At 40.0% G+C, this 23,012-nt stretch overlaps 2 protein-coding genes across 2 annotated transcripts; both read left to right on the forward strand.

Annotated features, from left to right (window-relative positions):
- The first annotated feature begins 1,255 nt into the window (after positions 1-1,255).
- On the forward strand, positions 1,256-14,684 carry gramd2b (GRAM domain containing 2B). Its single transcript, XM_080433268.1, has 14 exons — positions 1,256-1,405; positions 1,800-1,910; positions 2,204-2,291; positions 5,454-5,523; positions 7,127-7,230; positions 8,022-8,117; positions 8,322-8,393; positions 9,716-9,802; positions 10,776-10,887; positions 11,043-11,183; positions 11,853-11,937; positions 12,042-12,146; positions 12,958-13,033; positions 14,471-14,684. Exons 1-14 carry the CDS (start codon positions 1,311-1,313, stop codon positions 14,510-14,512), a joined length of 1,284 nt encoding a protein of 427 aa, XP_080289394.1. The 5' UTR covers positions 1,256-1,310; the 3' UTR covers positions 14,513-14,684.
- Positions 14,685-18,519: 3,835 nt separating this feature from the next.
- Positions 18,520-21,566, forward strand: LOC308089001 (uncharacterized protein; the record flags this gene model as incomplete). Its single annotated transcript, XM_080433580.1, has 4 exons — positions 18,520-18,554; positions 19,444-19,552; positions 20,354-20,553; positions 21,506-21,566. The coding sequence occupies 4 exons, from the start codon at positions 18,520-18,522 to the stop codon at positions 21,564-21,566; spliced, it is 405 nt and encodes a 134-aa protein (XP_080289706.1).
- Positions 21,567-23,012: the final 1,446 nt, after the last annotated feature.

Below are 23,012 nucleotides of genomic sequence, written 5' to 3' on the forward strand. Positions count from 1 at the left end.
GAGAGGACTTTGTCAGTCAGAAGGACAGTGAGTGCAGTCAGTAAACAAACAAACATATAACGGGGCAAGAAGATAAGCACAAGCGAAATATGTGTATAGCCAGCATATGTGTGTGTGTGTGTGTGTGTGTGTGTGTGTGTGTGTGTGTGTGTGTGTGTGTGTGTGTGTGTGTGTGTGTGTGTGTGTGTGTGTGTGTGTGTGTGTGTGTGTGTGTGTGTGTGTGTGTGTGTGTGTGTGTGTGCGCGCGCGTGCATGTGTGTTTATTGAGTAAGAGAGAGAGAAGGGAGGGAGAGCATGAACAGATAATAGTGAGGTACTGAGAAGAAGGTTAGTCTACACAGTAGGCTCCATAACATGATGTTTATGTTCCTACACTGAATGTGGCCCAGTAACCCTGTCTAAGGTCCTGCTGACAGGTGGCTCATATTACCACCTTTATACCGCACCCTCACATTCAAATACAGGCAGACATGCATGAATGCACGCTCGCACACACACACACACACACACACACACACACACACACACACACACACACACACACACACACACACACACACACACACACACACACACACACACACACATGCACATGCAATGGAGCTCACTCTTTATGGTCCAGACCCCAGACGCATGTTCTTCTGAAGTTGATCCATATAAAAACCTTCTAAATCAAGGAAAGTTTTTGGTAGGAACAGCACAGAACCACATTGAGCACAGTGTGCAGAAGATCAAAGCAGAAGAACAGAACAATGTTTTAATCTAAGCCAAATTAAAGTCTGACAACTTTCAATGGTCCACTCCAGATTCAACTTTATGCACACATAGGCCTATGTCCATACAGTATGCCAGTGGTTCTCAAACCTTTTAATCTCAAGGACCCCCAGTTTGTTTTGCATTAGCGACGGACCCCCCCCATAACTCAAGAGAGTGTACGGGAACCAAATGGACCCTTTTATGGGTTGTGAGGGCCTGTGAGGCCTGGGGGGTCCATGGCTCCTATTCCTAACTATCAATCATTTAGCTGCCCCCCCCCCCACCCAAGGACCCCCCAGGACCACTTTGAGAACCACTGCAGTAGGCTTCACTCCCTCACGCCCATGCTTGCAAATAATACACATGCACGCTCTGTTCCACTGTGGTGTGATTGGTTGTGATACCTGAGAGCAGAGAGAGACCGTGGGGCAGGTGGAGGGGAAGGGAGGGAGACCTCTCACTTTACACACTGTTGTCTTCCCTTTGCTCCGCCGTCCTCTCCGTTCGTTCTCACGGTAAAAGCTGCAGCGGGACAGACAGTCAGACAGACAGTGATGACTGAGCCGTCGGGTAGCCAGCCGACTGGACAGGAGGAGGCCAAGAAATGTAGCAAAGGAACCGCGAAGAACGTGGACAACAGGGACTGCCAGTGAGTGTTTGTAAAGGCCAGTTGATCAGGGGTTTAAACTTCAAACCACGAAAACACAGGCAAAAAAAAAAAAGGCTATCTAGTTGTTGTAATGTTATCGTTTCATTGCGCGTAAGCTACAGTAAAAATAATAATAATAGCATTTCCTCTGGAATGGCTGTAGGCTATTCGAAACTTGTTCATATAGCATCGCCTACCTGTTGAGGCTACAGCGTGTTCTTTTGTCTGAATTTGAACTCTGCCGCTGCAATAAGCTACTACTGCCCGATGTCGGCTACCCTGTAGGCTCCTGCTTCTCTTCGTCTCTGTGGCTCGGGTTATTTGTTCAACGTTCGATCTCTACAGTAACTTTGCAATTACGCCGGTTAAAGTTGAATTTGTTCCCCATACATAGTTCGGATGCAGAGAACGGGAACAGGGTGCGAGTGCAGTCAGAGCACCAGCCCCTCCAGACGGATCCGGACCAGACCGAACACACCAGGAGGAATAAGCCTGCCCTGGTCAGGTAGGCATGCACACACTGACTGACACATCCACATATAGCCTATATGCACCATATGTCCTATATGATATAGGACACCATAGCCTAGGCCTGAATGAATGAATGAATGAATGAATGAATTATAAGTACCCAAGTAAGTAAATAAATACATATTCTCAACTGTTCAAAAACAATAAATACGCACATATAATTCACTCTAAGCACATGTGTTTCTAAATCCATATTTAACTCATTGTTAGTTTTGAAATGCCAGACTCCATGTTGTTGTGGGTCTTAAAACATCTGTTTGCCTGCAGGTCGAAGACCTTTGACCACTCACTGCTGTCTCAGGTCCAGCCTGACCCTGAGGCTAAGATAGAGAGAAAGAAGTCTCACTACAGTCAGGTATGGATGTCTCTATCATGCCTCAGTTCACTTATAAGTTCACTGATAATAAACGGTTTGACATTTATATTGACATCGAGCGTTGTATCTCCTTCCTGGGGCTGTTTGAACATGTGGATTTGACTCAAAACAATCTCCACATATGGTAGATGTTTCTCTACTGCATATAAAACATGTTTGGCCATGTCTCAGCAAAGAGCATGCTGCTTCCCCTTCTTTTCTGGAAATATAAACTGATGTAAATGCTTTTTTGTTATGTCCTCTAACCTCTTTAACATAATTTTGTGAGACCCACCCAGCATTCTCAGAATTATAGCTGGCAAGGTATCTGAAGCTTTTTAGCAACAGCTATTTGTGGGGTAAGGCTGCCAAAATGGTCAAATATATACTTTTATAGTGCTATACAATGCATGTCTTACATAACCCATTCACGCACGCACACACGCACGCACACACGCACACACGCACGCACACACACACACACACACACGCACGCACGCACGCACGCACGCACAGACACACACACACACACACACACACACACACACACACACACACACACACACACACACACACACACACACACACACACACACACACACACACACACGCACACACACACACACACACACACACACACACAGTCACAGACACACACACACACACACACACACACACACACACACACACACACACACACACACACACACACACACACACACACACCACACTGATAGCAAGACATGTAAGACACCAACCTGCTTGTTGGCTATTGGCAATTGATTTAACTGGGTAGAAAATAGCAACAACACTGCCAACGTTCCCTGTGAAGGTCAGATAGGTGGGTGTTGTTTTTGTAAATCAAGACTGGAGAAGTGCTGGAGTCTATTAAGATTACTTGAAATCTCCTGAACTTAAACGTGAAGTCTGACTTGATCAAGCCAGATGCGGCCTTTTAAGTTACTCTCGCTTCCACAAGACCTGTGTTACTGTGCGTTCTGTTGGGGGATGAGGAACGATCAAGCTTGGATAGCCAACACCATGTGTGCTGTTAACAGTGAACTTTTTTTTCCATATTTTTTGCATTTCCCCCCTCCTTTTTGAGCGGTGTAACCGCTCCTATAAGAGGGTTTAGGACCCATCCGTGGCGAAAGTTTTTCTTTCCGTCGTGAAAATTTGTCTTTCGCTGTGACGCCATGCTGTGGAAAACACGCCCATAGGCTAAGCTTTGCAGGAGGTGCTGTGATTGGCTAGCGAGACACATGATGAAATTAACTTCAAACTTCGCAGACGCGCTGTGATTGGCTAGCGAGACGCATGATGAAATTAATAATAATGTAAAAAATGTAGGCACGTCACTTCGCAGGACGTGCTGTGATTAGCTACCGAGATGCATGATGAAATTAATAACTCATAAATACCACCGCTCACTTCACACTGGGTGTGATTTTTTAATTTAGAGCAGCCAATACTTTTTACACCTTTTCTTTCTACCAATTTAGTCTTTTTGCCAATCAACCCTCCCCTCACATTTCCATGTTTTACCCTACTGGCTCCCCTGCCAGTGAGGAGCCCCCACCGGGAGGAGGTAGCACCTCCGTCCTACTCCTCCCGTTCAACACCACTGACAGGCACCGCTCCAGCCTGTAGTAGGAGTCGCTAGTGCCCTCTCTGCCCGTCTTCCCTCCCCGAACACGGCTAATTGTGTTCATGCACATTCATGCTGTGAAATGATATTCTATTATCACAGTCTCCCTCATCTTTTGTGATATACATGTGATATTATGATAAAATGTCCATGTGGGGTACTAGAAAAACATCAACTGGAAACAAAAACAGAAGTTCTATTAGAAGGAATTATCACAAGGCTATCCAGTACTGGTCCATTTGAATGATTTTAAGCGTGATTTATCCTCATTAAGGTTTTGTGGGATGAGAAGTAAAAGTAATGAATTGGTGATGTGGTAACTATGGTCTTGGAGACCACTTCTCCCACGGGTATGAATGAGGTGATGGTGTGTGTTGTAGGGTGACTATAGGTTGTTGTGTGATAGGTGTAAACATTTTCCGACTTTGATATTTTCATTATTCTGACTTGATGGGCCTTAAAGTTGTTAAAGAGTGTTAAGCCTATTAGCGCATTTTAAAAATAATTGTTAATGGGGTAAACATCTATATAAGTAAACGTTGTTTTGAATATTTATTTATACATGTGAATGTGAATTAGTGTTTGCAGCTTAGTGAGGGAGGTGATTTTACTTATTCAATGCTGAGGGTTTGTAGTGGTGTGAGCAGACAATGAGTGACATTTTGATACTTTGAAATGTTATTAAGATACATGATAGATAGCCTTGAAAAAACAATGGTGCTCATGAAGATCTTCCTCTGGGTTGGCTAGCATGTATAGTGATCCGTTTGTGCTTTAAACTCTGGCAAATAATTTGAGTGCCAAATATTCGCTGGGTTCTCCATAAAAAAGGACATCCCATGGTCAAATCAAAGTTCACACAAAAGTGTACTGCCTCCAATGACCAAACACCACTGAGGTTATTATTTAGCTCAAATTAACCTGCGCAGCTGCAGGTTAGTTTCAGGGCATAAGCTGCCATAGTAACTGACATAGAGTTGAGTCATAATTTGTTTTGGAATGGAAAATCCAGGATTTCCCTAAATTATGACAGAACAGATCCAGTTCACTCGCTAATCCTGCTTGGAACACATCCCTGATCCTTCAGTTACAGTATTTGACCTGTATTTTGCAACACGCCTCTTGTCAGAGAAGCTGACAAGGCATCAGCCCTGTATATTAAAGTCCTTGGTTATGTCTGTATAGTCTGATAGGGTTGAAGTTTGCCAGTCTCAGATATGTCCATTGACTTGCTATTAGTGGCTTAAAAATAGCTCAAAGAAAAAGGTCAAACATAATAATTGTAAAATTGTAATATTGTGCTCAATCTGTGTGGAGGAGAAGATAATAGTTGTATCTGTAATATTTGAATATTATGCTAAATCATGAAAATGCCGGATGCAAATAAAGCATTCAGGTGTGTGCGTGCGTGCGTGCGCGTGTGTGTGTGTGTGTGCGCGCATGGGGGGTTCATCAGCATGCTGACATTTATGAGACTATGGCTTTGCACTCTAATGTTGTGTGTTGTGTTTCAGCTGTCTAAGACCAACTCCCAGTACCATAAAATATTCAAGGAGATCTGCACAGAGGAGCAGCTCAGACAGAGTAAGCCTTTGATGAGAAAATGATCAGTTCTACCTTAAATACTGCATGAGAGATTCAACGATTGTGTATTAAACTGTTATTAGTTGTGTTTTGAATGAGAACTGAATGAGAAATTGAATATTGTATGCTGTATTGGGTACTTTATGAGCAATTTCAAGAGGAGAGTTTTCATATTTTGAGTTTTTCCAATTTCCATTGATGAACACTCAAGCCCACTTGTGGCAGAATTTTGCTTTATACTACAGTATATTCTTTAGGCCACATGTGTGTAAGGTACAGTACTGTCTCATAAATGAATAGGGAAAGGAGCGCTGCTGGCATACACATGAAATATAATACCCATGTAAGAACTATTAGTTTCTCTTAAACTGTTAGTAGTGAGGGTTTTGTTTAGGTAATTGGATGCAGGTGGGGAAGCTCAAGTGACTGCAGGGCTGATGAGACAAACAAATGTGTATAGATGCCTGGAAGGGGCAGCCAGGTCATGGGGAAAGGAGGCCAGGTCTGAAGGCATCTGGTGGCTTAGCAAAGCAATGGCATGGGAATAGTTAAGCCAGGGACAGGAGAGGGGGGGGGGGCTGGAGCCAGAGCAGGAGACCTCAAGCGGATGGATGTAAAGAAGTAAAGGACACACATTCTAAGCCATAGCATGCACTGGGAGGAAAATTGGAGACGATTATATAACAAAGGTCATAATCATTCAAAGATAGTGTTAATCATATACTTGTCCACCGGGCTCTCATTGATTTAATTGCATTCCATCAAACGTCTGGCTGCAGTTAGCCTTGACGAATCTAACAGCCAGAATTTGACGGACCAAGTGACATACTTGTCCTTTCCGTATTTACGTACCCTTGGTCAAAACCAGTCCAACACAGGCCAGAAATCAAAATATGGAGCACGCAACAATCCCATATCCCAAGACAGGCAAAAGGTCAAAACATGCAGGTGAGGCAGGCAAAACAGGTTCCAGAGACAAGTCTGTAACCTGAAACACAGAACATAAATACAGGGCTGAGGCTGGACTCAGGTAACCCGGAAAATGGAGTACAAGGAAAGAGACTAGAGAGCTAAGACATGAAGCAGTAATGACACTTGGCAGGGCTCAGATAACCGGAAACACAGAGTACAAGTAAGGACAGAGGCTTGAGAGCTAAGACATGAAGAGGTAACAGCAGTTAACAATCTGGCAGGGAACAGTGGAATTGAGCTGCTATAATGAGTGATTATTAGTTTGGATGGGAGAAGCAGTCAAGTGAAAGGGAAAGGAGGGAAGGTCTGAGGGCATCTGGTGGCTTAGTGGAGAATAGCAAGTTAGAGGAGTTGAAGGAAATGTGGCTGGAGAAGAGAAACAGTTGTGGTTGGAGAGGAGAGACAGAGAGGAGACTGTGACATCTCTTCAATAATTCGTTTTTCAATTGCATCCCTGCAACAACACAACAACAACTTACTTACTTTGCCTTAGTCAATCTCGCACAGTATTGTTCTACTTCGCATTTGATTTTACAGTGAGTGGTTCATTGGCTCTCTTAAAGTCTACAATCAATTTGGTAGTTTATAGAACTATTGTGTAAATGGATGTGTACTTTTCTCTGTGTATCAGGTTATACCTGTGCCCTCCAGAAAGATATGCTGTACCAAGGAAGACTATTTGTCTCAGACAACTGGATCTGCTTCCATTCTAAGGTGTTTGGCAAAGACACAAAGGTATGTAAGTCATCTCAAAATCTAGATTGACAAGGCTGTTACTGTTACCATCTCAGTATCTGGCAAAGACACATACCACATCTTTATGAATTGAAACCTGGGCTTGAGTTGTCTGATAAAGATAACTTAACAATTTCAAATACTGTGGAGTAGACAGACTCCAAAAACACCATGCCATGTAGTTGGATTTATTCATGACAACTGAGGACATTTGTTGGTGCTACCACTCCAAAGTCTATGTCAAAGATAGCAAAGTTTGGTAAACTTATCTGTATTAGACTAGGGTTACATAACTGGACTAAATGTTTACTCTTACAACTATTTGTTCAAATAGCATTGAATCAAATAGAATAGAAATGTTAGTGTCCACACATGTATTAGGTCCAGTATGGGTAGAGAGACCATCTGGGAATTGGAAGGTTACTGATTTGCCTCCAGGATCACCCAGTATACAGTACAGTATGTGTTGAAGTGTCGCTGAGCAAGACACTTGACCCCTTACAGCCCAGTCATGACCATAATCAGTCCATAAATATACGTTTCGATTTCAACCACTTTGTGTATGGAATGAATAAAAAGATACAATGTCATATTATTTATTCATGATTTAAATATAGGTCAGTACTAGTAGGTACAGTAGGTGGGTATAAATCTACTGGAATGCTGCATCATGAGTGCATCTGCAACATCTGTTCATACTCAGGAAACGTCGTACATGTGGCAGTAAATGTTCCTGCCAAGCAGTATGATTCATCCACAGTTTGAAGCTGTTACCTAATTCTCTCTTCCAGATTGCCATCCCAGTGGAAGCTGTCACGAACATTAAAAAGACTAAAACTGCCATTCTGGTGCCAAATGCCCTGGTGATTGCTACAACAAATGACAGGGTAGGAATACACTGTCTATCTGAAGTGTTAACATTATTAGTGGTACTGTAGCTGTCCATTAACCATAGTCATTGAGCATGATATCTTTTTGTATCTCCTTGATGTTGAAACTTACTGCATAAGGTATATTCTGCAACCACTTTACTTCAGATCAAAACATTGAGTAGCACTAAGCACTAAACATGCATTTGTCCTCCCCTGCAGTATGTGTTTGTGTCCTTCCTGTCAAGAGACAACACCTACAAGTTCCTGATGTCTTCCTGTCTACATCTGGAGGTAGGAGCTGTCCACATACTGTATCTGGAAAGCATGATACCAACGTATCTAAATATCATACAGATGAAATATCGTATCAATTTACACAGGGAGGAGTAATGGTTGCAAAGAAACACTGTGGGCCTATTTTGGGGCAGGTGGATTGGTGGAATTTCCTGAAGCAAAGTAGTATGTTTTTCCCTGCCTGTGTATTTGGAATTTTGGGGACTCACTGTGCACTGCTGTGGGAGGAGATAATGTTTTTAGAGTCAATCAGGCTTTTGCAGTCCAGGTACCAAAGCATTGTCAGAGTAATTTTTTCACTTCTGAAAATGTGCTGAAAATGTGCTTTTACGCTAAGGCCTTTTCTTTCTTATTGCCTCTCTTTTATTATTGCTTTTCTCCTTTTATGTATTTTGTATGCCTTCTATTTGGTTTGGTTTGGTTTATTATATATCTTTATTTTCATTTCATCTTTTATTTTTATTTATTATTACCACATATTATTATTATTATATCATTGCTGTCGGGCAGAAACCTTGTATCTCCATATTTCAACTTTTTATGTTTTTAACTCTCTCAGTGCCACGCCCCGAGATATCCCGAGTTTTTCCCGAGTACCCTCAGTGCCAGCACGAGAAATCCCGAGTTTTTACTTTTGACTGTGGTCGCGCTATACTGTTTATTTTTCATGATCACTTTCGCTTCCTGACTCCTTCAGACTCATTGGGTTCCGGTTTCATGACGCAGATCCGTTTCCGGTCCTCATTTTTTTCCCGCGATCATTTTCGGCCAGAATAGGGAAAGTCACGGTTTTTCTCTCGGTATAAAAAACAAACGGAGAGGTCCACGTCTACTCTCTTTGGTCTGGGTGACGATCAGTCATCGTAGTCGTGTATCACATCGTAATTTAGCCCGATCAACGATTGTCAAAAATGTCAACATCCGGTTATGACCGGATATGACGTGAGCCTGTTTGGGAGGGGGCGAGTGAGCCAGCGAGATCATCAATGTGTCGATTTGTTGCTCTCTACTGGTAGAACTGTATTATGGGTTTAAAAACCCAATCAGATCATTTATTTGAATGAAAAATTACAAAATTAAAAAATAAAAAAAAACGAAAATTGCTGGCACTGGGGGAGTACTTTATGAAAATACTCTTGGCAGTGAAAGAGTTAATAAATGAATGCCCTACTTCATCATACAAGAGTGTCACACAAACGTTGTGAAAATAGCAGATATACAAGCTTACAACGATTGGCTAATTTCACTATTTTAAAATGCTTTTAAAATGATAATAAAAAAGGTTTCCACCCGACAGCAACGATATTATGTTTGTCCAGGAAAAGAGCCCATGCAGCAGCCCTGTCCCCTCAGCAGAGAGCAGCTTCAGAAGTCAGAGGTCACCACGGTCACCTCACTTCCCTATGGTCAGTAGAACACAACACAGCATAGCACAGACACCACACATACTGGACAGTGGACACACCATCAATGCAATCTACACAAAGTACACATAAGTGTAACTGCAGGGTACAGTCACACATACAATAAGCAGAAAATACAGTACATTCTGTGTATGTAAAACAGACTGGACTTAATACAGACAACACTGACATAGATCTGTACAGATATAGATCATATTTACTAAAGTGTTTGTGTGTGTTTCCTCTGGGTGTTCTGGTTTCCCCCTACACCAAAACACATGCAGTGTGCCTTGACCATGGCATTGGCCTTAGAGCCAGGAGCTGCTTTCCTGGCACTGTTCAGTGTCTGCTTACTGCTCCTAATAGATATGATAAGGATGGTTCAAATACAAAGGTTGAATTTCATATAACTTAACTTTACATATAGTACATAATGTACACCACACATACGGTGCACGTTAAGTCACTAAAATGTCACTCACTCGAATAGCCTACTATGACTGTCCAAGTATTGTTATAGTATTGTTATGTGTTTTTCCCAAAAAATCATAATGGCGGAAAATCTAGTTAGATTGACTTAGTTCTTGAAGATGTCTGTAGCAAGTTGTGTGTAAACTGTGCTCATGGCGTAGGAGTTATGACTTCAAATTTCCCCCTTTTCTTTTTTTTACCATTAATTATAGTTGTTGCATCATTCTGATATGTGTTGTGCAAGTTCCAATCATTAGTGAACATGTACTTTCTCTATTATTTACCATATCATGGGAATTTGCTAAGCTGTAGCTGGAGAAGAAGAAATAAATGTAAACACAATAAGGTTTACCCTAATTAAACTAAGAGGATTAACTGATTAACTGAGTGTCTATGAGGATTTCCCAGGTGATTCCATGGTCCCGGATAGGAAAGTGAGACAGAGACAACAGGAGAAGAGATAGTTCTCAGTAAACTAACTATAACTGACGGTATGTTTCTGTAGAAATTTCCTGGTGAATTCAGTGACCTAGACGGAACGGTGAGACACCGACGGCAGGACACCGAGGAGAGCAGTAGCTCTGATAGCCAGACACCGGACTATGAAAAACTACCAGGTACAGTAAACCTCCTGCTCTCAAAACCATATGCACAGCAGAATACATACTGTAACGGATCACATAATCAGTAGAATACACTACACAACCTCATTATATATTTCATGTCTCTGTTTATATATATGTATCTATCTATTGTTATTCGGCGTGCATAGAGTTTCCTGCTCCTCCGTTCCTGGAGGTGCTGAAGCAGGGAGAGAACCCTCCATCTGCAGATCACACAGAGCACAACGTGAAGAACCCACCACACAACCCACAGAATGCTGACTCCAAGCAGCAGGAAGCACACTACACTGGTCAGTGGTTCAAGATGTGCTTTTTCAAAATCAAAATCCTAACAGTTTTTTGAAAAAATATATAAAAACAATTTCTTCACGATTTTTCAAAAATAGCAGATCTACAAGCTCGTAGCGCGGCACTCGGTGCCGCGCTATGAGCTTGTATATCTGCTATTTTTGAATAGCCAAAGAAATCTAACGTGACACAGATGCGTTCCAGGTCTTAATGGGTTAAATCAAAGTGGCAATACTATAATATAAAATGACTCTGTTACAAAGTGAAAATGTTTTTTGAGTAAATGCATACAATGATTGGCATCCAAATATGCTTACAGTGCCAAAGTAAAAGTACTCATTATGAGTGGCCCATGTCAAATTTTTTTTCTCAAATCTGTCAAAATGTTTCAAAAATAGCAGATTTACAGTACGTGAGTTTGTAGATCTGCTATTTTCTGCTATTATAAAATAGGCGTAATGTTTTGTAATGATAATTTCAGTAACTAGTTACTGTATTTATGCACTTACTAAGAAAAGCTCTATACAGACTAAATCAAAACAAGAGAAAACAAGACAAGCAGCACACATTCCTAACTAGCTTACAGGTTACCACAAGAGTTAGCAAACAGCCCCATAAAAAAACAGTTGACCAGTCTACCAGTGGAATAAGCCTTGTTTTACATTTCACAGCTACAAAAGTAGCAGACGTTGTGATTGACTGTAGGACTCTGAAGCCAGTGTCTCTCAACACACTGCTGCTGGTCTACCTGTTTTTGTGAGTTTAAATTATTATTATTATCATCATTATTTTCTTCATCCGTAATTCAGGTATCAGGTTTATATGTATTCATGTGTATGCCATTGTGTGTGTTTCTTCAGAGTGTTCATTCTGGTGCTGTCCTCCTGTTACATGGCGCTCAAGATCATCTCGCTAGAGCAGAGGCTGACCTCACTGGGGTCCATCACGGACCTCACACTGGACGAGTAAGATCACACCACCAACAAGCACCTAGTCCTAGGTCCTTACTGTTCACAAAGTGTCATGCCTGATATATTTTCAAGATATGAGCAAAAACGTCATCACATGTTTGATATTTAGGTGTTTAAACTCCAAGGGCTGAAATACTATTGTTTTGTGCTGGTTTTTCTTTACACATTTCCATTAATTGGTAAATGGTAGCGATATGAGATTTTCACCAGGGATTGGAAGTTGTGTGCATTACTTGTACAACAATTATGACCCCAATCGGCCTGATGGGGGCGTTATAATGAAAGATAAAAAAAAGATTCTGAGAAGTTTTGTTGGGCAGGTACTTTACCACTGCGCCACCGAGCACGCAGTGTTTTTTTTAAGGCGAGTCTGGAGACTTGTGTGCTTGAAGCAGGTTAGGCGTGACAAGAAAATCTCTTTCTTTGCGGGTCACCGTTCAGGCCAATGAAGGATTCTGGTGTCCTAGCAATTCACACATCATGACCAACCCCATTGCTCATCTTATACTCCTTAGACCAGGAGTCAAATCACAGGATTTGTGTTAAGATCACTTCAGTCAGTGCTTACACCATGCACAAACCTCCCATATATGGCTTCATTTATAGATCATGTAATACAACTGAGCTGTGTTATTGCTTGGCATCTTATTCTTCCTTTTCCTTTGTTGGTGTTGTTGCTGTATACTGTAAGTGCTGTATTAAATGATCAGCAACAAATTGGAACTATATTTACTTTTTACTTTTTCTTTATTTTTTTATGTATTATGTTTTCATTTTTAACTTTAATTCATACGTTGTATTTCAGAAGTGATTATCTACGACCCGAGGTAAATGCAGAGATCTACTCGGAACTCAGCCTCAACCTGATAAAGCTGGAGAAGGTTAGTACATGAATTTAATGTCTGTTACAGTAGTCTGTCAACTGGCTGGCTGGCTCAGTGGTCATATAGTGATCAATTATTTCAACTGTGGATCTGAATCTCCAAAACCTTTAAGAATAGCAACAGTATGTATGGGATTGGAAGCTGGATAGACGGACGGACAGACAGACAGACAGACAGACAGACAGACAGACAGACAGACAGACAGACAGACAGACAGACAGACAGACAGACAGACAGACAGACAGACAGACAGACAGACAGACAGACAGACAGACAGACAGACAGACAGACAGACAGACAGACAGACAGACAGACAGACAGACAGACAGACAGACAGACAGACAGACAGACAAATAGGTAGATAGGTGGATTGGTGATATACATAGCACATCTGCAGTGGTCTGCCTACTCGACCCTGGAGTCAGGTATGACACCTACAGTACCGGTTGACAAGTAACCCTGCCTGAAGCTTAAAAGCCCAGTATCTTTCCTGGCCAAGCGGATAGTATGTCCTCTTGCCAGAGCAATAGTTACAGTTGCTATTTCCTCTCTCTCTCTCTCTCTCTCTTTGACATGTTACCATGCTTCTCAGGGAAACGTCAAGGATATATAAACACAATAAAGTCGTGTGACTTATTTTCATTGTGGTCCTTGGTCTGAGACAAACAAAACATTACAACACAGGCAATGCAGCAATACATAAAACACTTAAGAATACTAAACACTGATCACGGCATGAATTGAATAATAAATAGAAGTTCAGGAGAAAACATACAACTTACGGATTGTAGCTTTAAGATGCACAAACCTTTTTGTGTTGCTTGGCAAAAATGATGTATCTTCTTGTGATACTAGAAGGAGACATTGGATTGTTGTGGTGCAGACATCAGCATGTGAAAGCACACACTATGATGAGCTAATATTAGAATTACACCTTTGGACAAGTCCTCTTATAGCCATGAGAAACCTGAGGCAAGGACTGTTCCTGTTAATCAAACATGTATAGTCAGTGATCTGCTTAGAGAGAGAGCTCTGCATGTAGTCATCTTATCTTTAGGGTCACTTGTCTGTCTACTCAGTGCTGTCATGACTGTCAGATTTCATTTAGACTGTGATTGTCTGCTGCACACTAGCCTGATTTATACTTAGTTGCACATAGTGTCTCGCACTGAAATTAGCAGATCTACAAGCTCACAACTCATTGAAGCATGACGCATAGTGAGCTTGTAGATCTGCTATTTCCTCAGCGAGACACTGGCACACAACTAAATATAAATCAGGCATGTCTGTCTAATACGTTTATCTCTGTTAGTGCATTTGTTAGTGAGTAGTCTGTTTGACTGTCAGTTACTGTCTATTAGCCTGTTGACTCTTTGTCTGTCTGGGGGAGGAGGAACAATTGATTGACTGATTAGATAATTCTTTCTCAATCAGGTGCAGAGGAATCTCCAGAGACTGCTGGATGAAGCAAACTGAAGACATCAGTGTAGTTAATTATACTGTTCATACTGTTCAAACTCACAATACTGTTATGTATTGGACCAAATGCCGGTCAACCTGTGTCTGTGGCTAGTGAAGCCAATGAAAAGTAGCCCAGTCATGCCTCAACCAGTTTTTCTACCCTAAAATATCATTTGGTTGACAAAAATAGTGTCATGTGCTGATTATACAGTAGCTATCTTGACAGTTGCTTTATATACCACAGTATTCAGTTCATCAGGTGAAGGTTGGGGTTGAGAATACCCAAGAATGTATACAAATAGTGTTGTTACAGTAAACATGATCTGAATGTTTTTAGTTTTGTGTGCATAATAATGTAAATGCAGTGGTGCAGCAAGTTTCTGTATTTCACTTGACACTCATTCAAAGCAACCTAAAGATGTGTCCAATCTGTATGTTAATACAATATAACTTATACAAAGGTTAGTCAAAGGTCATGTCTCACCTTGACATGAATTGTGACCTGAAGGTCAAAATTAAATTTATCCCCTGAGCAAGTAGGCAGGCTCTATTAGCTCAAAAGTAAAAATATCAGCACTTGCACAGGAAACCGAGTTCAAATCCGGGGTAGAAGAGGAAAGTCACATAGTGCCACTCTAAGGACACTTTGGCATGACACAAAACTGTAGACCTTTCCATTATAACTGTTATCTGACTTAATAAGAAGATTTTGTATTGTTCTCTTTTTCTTTTTCTCCCCAATTTTAGTAATTGCCATTTCCTCTCATGTATACCTGTATAGTCCATGTTACTGCCAACCCTTACTATTTGGTCTGAGGAGGGTGCAGACAACCACGTTTCACCGGGAACATGCTGTCACTCCCAACTCTGCTCCCTGTGAACAGGCGCACCCTCCGAAACCTTTAGGAGTCACTAGTGCAGCGACAGAGAACACCCCTTCCGACTTCCCAACAGCGAACACAGTCAATCGTGTTTGCTGGAGCGCCCTGCCAAGCCGGAGGCACCCCAGATGAATCAAACCTCAGTGTCCATGGTGGTAGGCTGCTATTTGCCCGTACTCCCCCAAAGATCTTAAAAGATACAGCAACAAAAAATTCTCAGAGGACCTGCATTTTCAATTACATTTTTTTCCAGGTGTCTTGTGGCTGTTTTTTCAGACTACTGAGTAAGCCTATTAGCATAATGTTTACCCTGTTTTTCAACCACCAACACACTACATATCACTGTTGAATTGAATTGAATAAGTTATTGACAATTCTTTAAAAGAGCACAGTACAAAGATTTTTAAAGCATCAACGTGGATAAACACAAGAAAGCCTATGGCGTGTTTCCATTGTTTTACTCAGCCTATTTACATAGAGCCTTAAATACCTTTTTTCATAATGAAAGATGTCTTCCCATGAAGCGCTTCTTAGTTTTCAGAATGTGCTATACTGTACCCAATCTGGGAACCCATCGCCAACTGAAAATGAAAAACAGCGCCCTCTGCTGTTTGTTCTATGTCTGTTGGCTCTGGGGGGACGATAACGTAACACCAGAGCACAGGGAAACCGGTGTTTGTGATGCGCCTTCAGCGCATCACTTCCGGTTGGTGCGACTATGTTTTCATTCCCACTAACAATATTTCTACACGGAACACTAACACCACTTCTCCCAGAGAACATGGATCGTTTTGGTTATAAGCCCACTTGTTTCTATGATGAAAGAGTAAGTTAAAATGTGAATATATTTCCGTGGTTTTGTCTGCTCCGCGGACGCTATTGTTAAATTAGTTTCGGTTTGTTTCGAGGGGGAAAGATCGACGGACATGTGAATCCCGCCCACTACATTTGATTGGGTAAAGCGCGGCCTGCTTCCTGATCTGAAGGCACGCCCACTTGTAGCCCAGTGTGTACATGTTACGACGAGCCTTCACGACAGATTCTCACGCAGTGCAGAATCTGTTCTTGAGAGATTATACTGTACCTGACAATTCAGTATGCAGAGAGAAAATAAGTGTTAGATTTTGAATGGTCCTCTTATTTCATGCTATACAGTCAAGAGAACCTACAATTGTGCTTTTAAATTTAATTTATTTAATCCATTTTTATTAAGCTCCATATGGTCCTAATTATTTCAGTGAGTCGTTTTCATTCAGTGTCACTCTTTCAGTTTGTGTCACATTTGCCCTTTAGACGTTTGAGGGCCTTTTGTCCCAGTTTTTGACTGTTTGGCTACATTGATTGATTTCTATCCCGTCCAGTCACTACCCCTGTCACATGGTTTCATTCCCCACACTTGGCAAATAAAATGGCTAAACGAACATAAGCTACTGACATTATTCAATTCTATTTTTCAATTCACAAAACCTAAAACACATAAATGACCATAATACATTCCCCATGTACACACCCCAACAACACAATTACACAACAATAAAAAATAATAATGTGTATGCGACCCATGAGGCTGTCCGTTACGGCCCATTATTACACTATTGACAGTCAGTTGAATAATTAACTATGTAACTAAATCAGGCATGAAACAGAGATGAATGAACAAGCTACAGTATGTGTCACAGGGATATCCCGTGCCCTCTGAAGTGTTTGTGCACAACCATGTTTAACATTTTAACAAACATTTAAAACATGACAGAGTGCTATATTTTACCAAGACATTTATTTATTGAAAATGAAATGAATTGTTTGTCACCTCTCTCCTCTGCTGAATGTTACAATTTGGGACATGGGTGGCCAAGTATTCATGGACCATTCAAACTCTTTTTCTGGAGGGGTTCTAGAAGAAATGTGCCAAGTATGGTAGAGTTGGAGGGGTGTTCTTTTGCAGGTTCGAGTAAAAGCTTTTAAGTACCTTATTGGTTGGAATATTGTTTAAAAAATATATATATATATATATATATATATATATATATATATATATATATATATATATATATATATATTGTGATATTTTGAGTAGTGCTAGTTGAATGAATCTAGTTAATTACAGTGATTCGAGTGAATTATCTCTTTGACAGAGACAGGTCAATTGCTATGCAAAGGGCTCAAGATTTAAGGTTTGTTTTCTGTTGTTTGTTTTATTCTTATTTTTTGTGTTTTGTAGTTTTTCTTTTTCTCTGTTGGTCATTCTGACAATTGCACTTGAAATGCATTGCATGATTTATGACTACTAAAAGAAAATAAAGGACTGCAGAACTGTTGCATGATCTCTTCTCAAATTCTCATGTGCCTGATCTGCTTGGTCAACTATGCTGTGACATGAACTACTGATGGGCCTTCATTAGCATACCAGGAGGATTAACATGATGTTGTAGTTATTGTTTTTCCGTAAATACATGCAAATTATGCTTACAATTCTAATGATTATGTTGAAAGTTGGTTGCCCTTCGTGCTAATATAAAATCTTAATAGACCCCAATATTGATTTCTTTAATGAATTGTGGGCGCATTCACAGATTCTAAATTAATATTTATTTTATCATCTATTTTATTTGCAATTTATTAACATTCCTATGACTGGTCTTCACTACAGCTTGTGTAAATAGCTAATCATAATACAGCAAACACTTTAATATGAGAATGGTACTGTACATGGTACAAGTCTAAACCTTTGAATCACAGCATACTCAGTTAAATGCCCTAATTAGAAATACCCCTGGGCCAGTAAAAAAAAAACTCACAAAAAAACAACCTCACACCTCATATTTTGATGACTTTTTATACCTTAAAATAACTTCAAAATTTATATTGGCAGAAAATTCAATCATTTTGTAGCATTTTGACATTATAACATTGATTCAAATAATAATATTCAGTGATTTTTTTGGATGGCACATTTCATACACAGGCAATTCAGGAAAAACATATTTGATACCTAATCTTGTTACTCAGCGGTTTAATTAGACATCATTCAGCCATTGCCATCTGTAACTAGAGAGATTCAATTCTAACCCTTTTCCTGTAACTCTACCTGCTACCCAGGATGTGGTTTGACGTTGCTATGGTAACTAGTAGTCAACAAATATGGCTGAGGCAAAAAGCAGCACAGACCAACATGGGTGAGTAACTCTAGTTTACTGCATTCTCAACTATATTTAAATAATATAATTCATATGGTATTATATCTCAATCAACATTTGGGATAAGTCAATGTTTTTGAAGAAGAAAAAATCTCATAAAGTTAGGGCTCTGGTTTGTAAAGTTTTCTACGTGTGATTATCTACTGTACGCATCTTGAAACAAAGATTTTTTTGACAAAGCCATGTGACTATATGGTGTTCATTTTGCTATATGCCTGATTTATATTTACAGTAGTTGTGAGACAGTGTCTTGCAGCAAAAATAGCAGATATACAAGCTCACAGTCACAACACATCGCAAATCGGCTATTTTCGGTACTTGACACTGCGTGCAACCAAGTGTAAATCAGGGATATGGAGATGGCTTGGGTTAAGAGACTCCACAAGATACAAGTGTCTGTCACTTGTATCTTCACTCTGGCACATCATTTTTGTACCACATCTGCCATCTGCAAATACAAAAACTTCAAATCATGTCAATACTCTCCCTGAATTAAGTGTGTGTGTGTGTGTGCGCGCGCATGCGGACGCTTTCCATTTTTTGGTCATTCATTTTGAATGAAATAAAGAATGACATCAAGTGCAAGTGTTTTTTTTTTCAGTGATGTTCTGTTTACTCCTCAAGGCTAAACAGAACATCGCTGAAATGCACTCAGTACCATGCACTTGAATGTCATATAGGTTAAAATCTGCTTATGCTTTCTCTCTCCCTCTCTCCCTCTCCATTGCTCAGGTTAGATCTCTCTCTCAGTCTCTCTCTCACTCCCCATCATATCATCTAATGCAGAGGAAAATAAATAAGGAAATGTATGTACTGTACAGTGTTTGAAAGAAATATATATGTTATCTAAATTAGATTTTCTTCGCAGGGTGACCCACACCCATATCCCTCAATTCTCATCCAGACATCCCCTGATCCCCAAGCTATATGTGATGCCATGGAAACATGATATGAAGAACCAGAGACTCCTGCTGAAGGTAGATAATATACAGGCCAGTAAAACAACACTATTCTATGATAGGCTTAAACATTCAAATGGTTTTTGTAACTGTGTGGTACGAACATTTGTTTATGTACGCTTTCTGATGAAACGTTATCAACATTTTGTATTACTAATAGCCTGCACACCGTCTTTACTTACACAATAAGGACAACTTATTAGAAGTAACGTAAAAGGTGAATTCAATATGAATATTGAGTGTGAGTGTGAGTGAGTGAGTGAGTGAGTGTGTGTGCGACTGAGTGAGTGTGTGTGCGTGCGTGCGTGCAGAGGTGGAAGTTAACATTTACTTTAAAGTACATTTACTCAAGTACTGTACTTAAGTACACTTTTGAGGTATTTTTACTTTACTGGAGTATTTCCTACTCTCAATACTTTATACTTCTACTGCACTACATCTCAGGGACAACTGTTGTATACTCCACCACCACTGCTGTAGATTTAGATTATTATTACAAAATATGCATATACCACTTCAGCCCACCACTTTGTATATATACTATGGCTAGCCGATCTACAAGCTCACAACGCGTCGTGAGCTTGTAGATCTGTTATTTTTTCAATAGATTTGTATACGTTTTGAAAATTTGTAAAATGGGACAGTACTTTTAACTTTTGGTACTTTAAGTATATATTGATGCCAATGTTTTTATACTTTTACTCAACAAATGTTGAATACAGGACTTTTACTTGTAACAGAGACAGAGTATTTCTACAATGTGGTATTGATACTTTTACTAAATGTGAGAACTTCTTCCACCACTTGTGTTTTGGTCAGAATGCAAACCTGGCAGGCATCCCTGTGTTGCCCCATGAGGAGTCTCTGTGTCTGTGTGGTCAGGAACGGCTGTGCCATGGTCAGGACAGAGCACAGCTCTCACACACACAGCCTTCCTCTTCCTCCTCCTCCACCTCCTGTGTCTCCTACCCTCACATCCAGACTGGACTCACTGCGCACAACTCTTCTCAGTACTCCAGGTAAATTAAAATCCCATTAAGACCTGAGGTAGATTCTACAAATGTCTTCTAAATCCTAACAGTTTTCTGAAATACGTATGTTTTGCTATATCAGTGGTGCTCAAACCTTTTCATGTCAAGGACCCCCAAAATTAAATGTATTAGACCGCGGAACCCCATCTCAAAACATTTTGTTCCAGGGACCCCCAGAAGCATTTAAATATATATATATATTCAAATATTTGCTAAAATGTTCAAGATTTTTCAAAAATAGCAGATCTACAAGCTCATAGCGTGGTATGAAGTGGCATGCTATGAGCTTGAATATCTGCTATTTTTGAATAGCCAAAGTATAAAATATGTTTAAAGTTAAAGTGATTAGAATGATTGTGACACTATATTAACTACTTTTGCTAGGGACCCCCCTGGTACCCCCTCCCCCAAGGACCCCTGGGAGTGTTTAAAGAGATTTTTAATCTATTTCTGGGAAAGACTGTCAACTTCTCAATTAGGCTGTTAACTTACACTGCACTTAAAAGATATACTGTTGCCCTTGGGGCAATTTGATCAAAAAGGTGTAAAGGTTATGACATTTCTTTATGTATTTACCTTTATTTTAATATTTATTTTATTATTCATTGTTAGCTAGTCGCTATTTCAGATGGTCTATTCCCTGTGTTAAAAAAAGAAAAGCCTATATGATTTTTTAAATTTCAGTTTACGTGATGCCCACCATTTAAAAAGAATATATATATACAGTACTCTGCACTGTACAATACTCCAATAAAAAATAGTACTAAACAGAGAGTGTATACAAATGGAACCTTATGGGTCCATGTGTACACTCTCAGAGTTATGAGGGTCCCTGGCTTAATGCGTACCAGACTGGGGATCCTTGATATTAAAAAGTTTGAGAACCATTGCCCTGGAGGTAAGATGCAGCTAATATATCCTCTCCTCTGTTTCCCTGCAGGTATAACAGCTCAGTGGTGACTACCAGACAACTCTACGAAACCAAAAAGATTTACACATAGAATATATCCGTTCTAGTCTACACTTTTCAAAGACATGGACTGTTTTCAAGGCATCTGTGCATTCATGTGTTTGTTTAATGATACACCCAGAAATGTAGGATTCAGACATTTTGCTAAAACATTTAGGCGGAGAAACTCAGAGTGACACAATGAATATAACTGTAGAATGAGCTTGAATTGCTAATGCTTACAATAAATCATACCAGTAGGCTATTTGTCCCAAGAATACACAGAAGATTGCTATGTAGAATAAAAAATCAAGCAGATGTTGTCTCAAAATGATTTACAGAAATGCACATGTAACTATTGTATCAAATAGGACAAAAATGTCCTATTTGATACTGACAGTGTACTGTATTTAGATGGAACGTTTTTGGAAAAGTCTTGCAGTCCCTGTATTCACCACACGGTGGCAGAGATCACCAGTTGAACTGTGCGCACAACATCCAAACAGGATTCTTCACCTACCTCTAGAAGTAGCTTCAGGACCATGGACAGAGCCCTATGGGACAGAGGCGTTCATCAATCTGAGACAGTGACGTGCGCGGGCAAAATGTAAAATAACCAGTGGTGAAAAAGGTACTCGCATGTTTTACTTAAGTAAAAGTATCAATACTGCAATGTAGAAATACTCTGTTACAAATAAAAGTCTGCTCATGTATTTGTTTTATCACTTCAAAGTTCCAATTTCACTTGTTTATCCTGTATGAGTTCTCTCTACCAATTGGATCACATTGGTATAATTGGTACTGAAAATGTAGCCTATTTTCTGTTCTCTAAAGAGCAGGAGAGTCTGGAGAGATATTGTGGAGTTCCAACAAGCACTTTATAGCAATGATTGCAATCAGAATATGGAGATATCACTTAACACCTATTTTAACAAAACAATATAATTTAGTTTCACTTGAAGTACATTGAATTAAATGTATATTATGTAAAACACATTTCTCATAGTTTTGTTGTTTTTAATTACCATCTGTAAATGAATTACACCACATTGTTAAGATGATTGCTATGGTTTCAAATGTTTGGCACAGAGAGAGACCTATTTATCCACCATTGTTGCAAAACAGCTACATTTCAATAAACCACAATTAGTTGGTTATATTTGTCATATTTCTGCACGTCTGCCAGTGGGATGTCCAGTGTTTGACATATGAGGCATTTCTCTGTAGGCCTAGTGCATACTGTAGCCTAAATAGTCTACAGTTGGCCACAGTCACATATTCTCCAAAAGCAAAGTAAAGCCTATTTCATTTGAGTTATTATGCAAAGTTAAATATTATGGGAGATGTCTAGTATGTGGCCCTTAGATCAAGGCTTCAACAGATAAAGCTTGTATTGTTCTCTATGCTAATGTTGCTGCAGGCCTGACAACAATCCCTCTACCCCTCCCTACAATGAACAAGCTGTGTATGAATGCTCCAGTCTGTTGGACAGGCTCAT

The sequence above is a fragment of the Gymnoscopelus braueri genome (assembly GCF_963280865.1).
Source record: "Gymnoscopelus braueri genome assembly, chromosome: 7".
NCBI lineage: Eukaryota > Metazoa > Chordata > Actinopteri > Myctophiformes > Myctophidae > Gymnoscopelus > Gymnoscopelus braueri.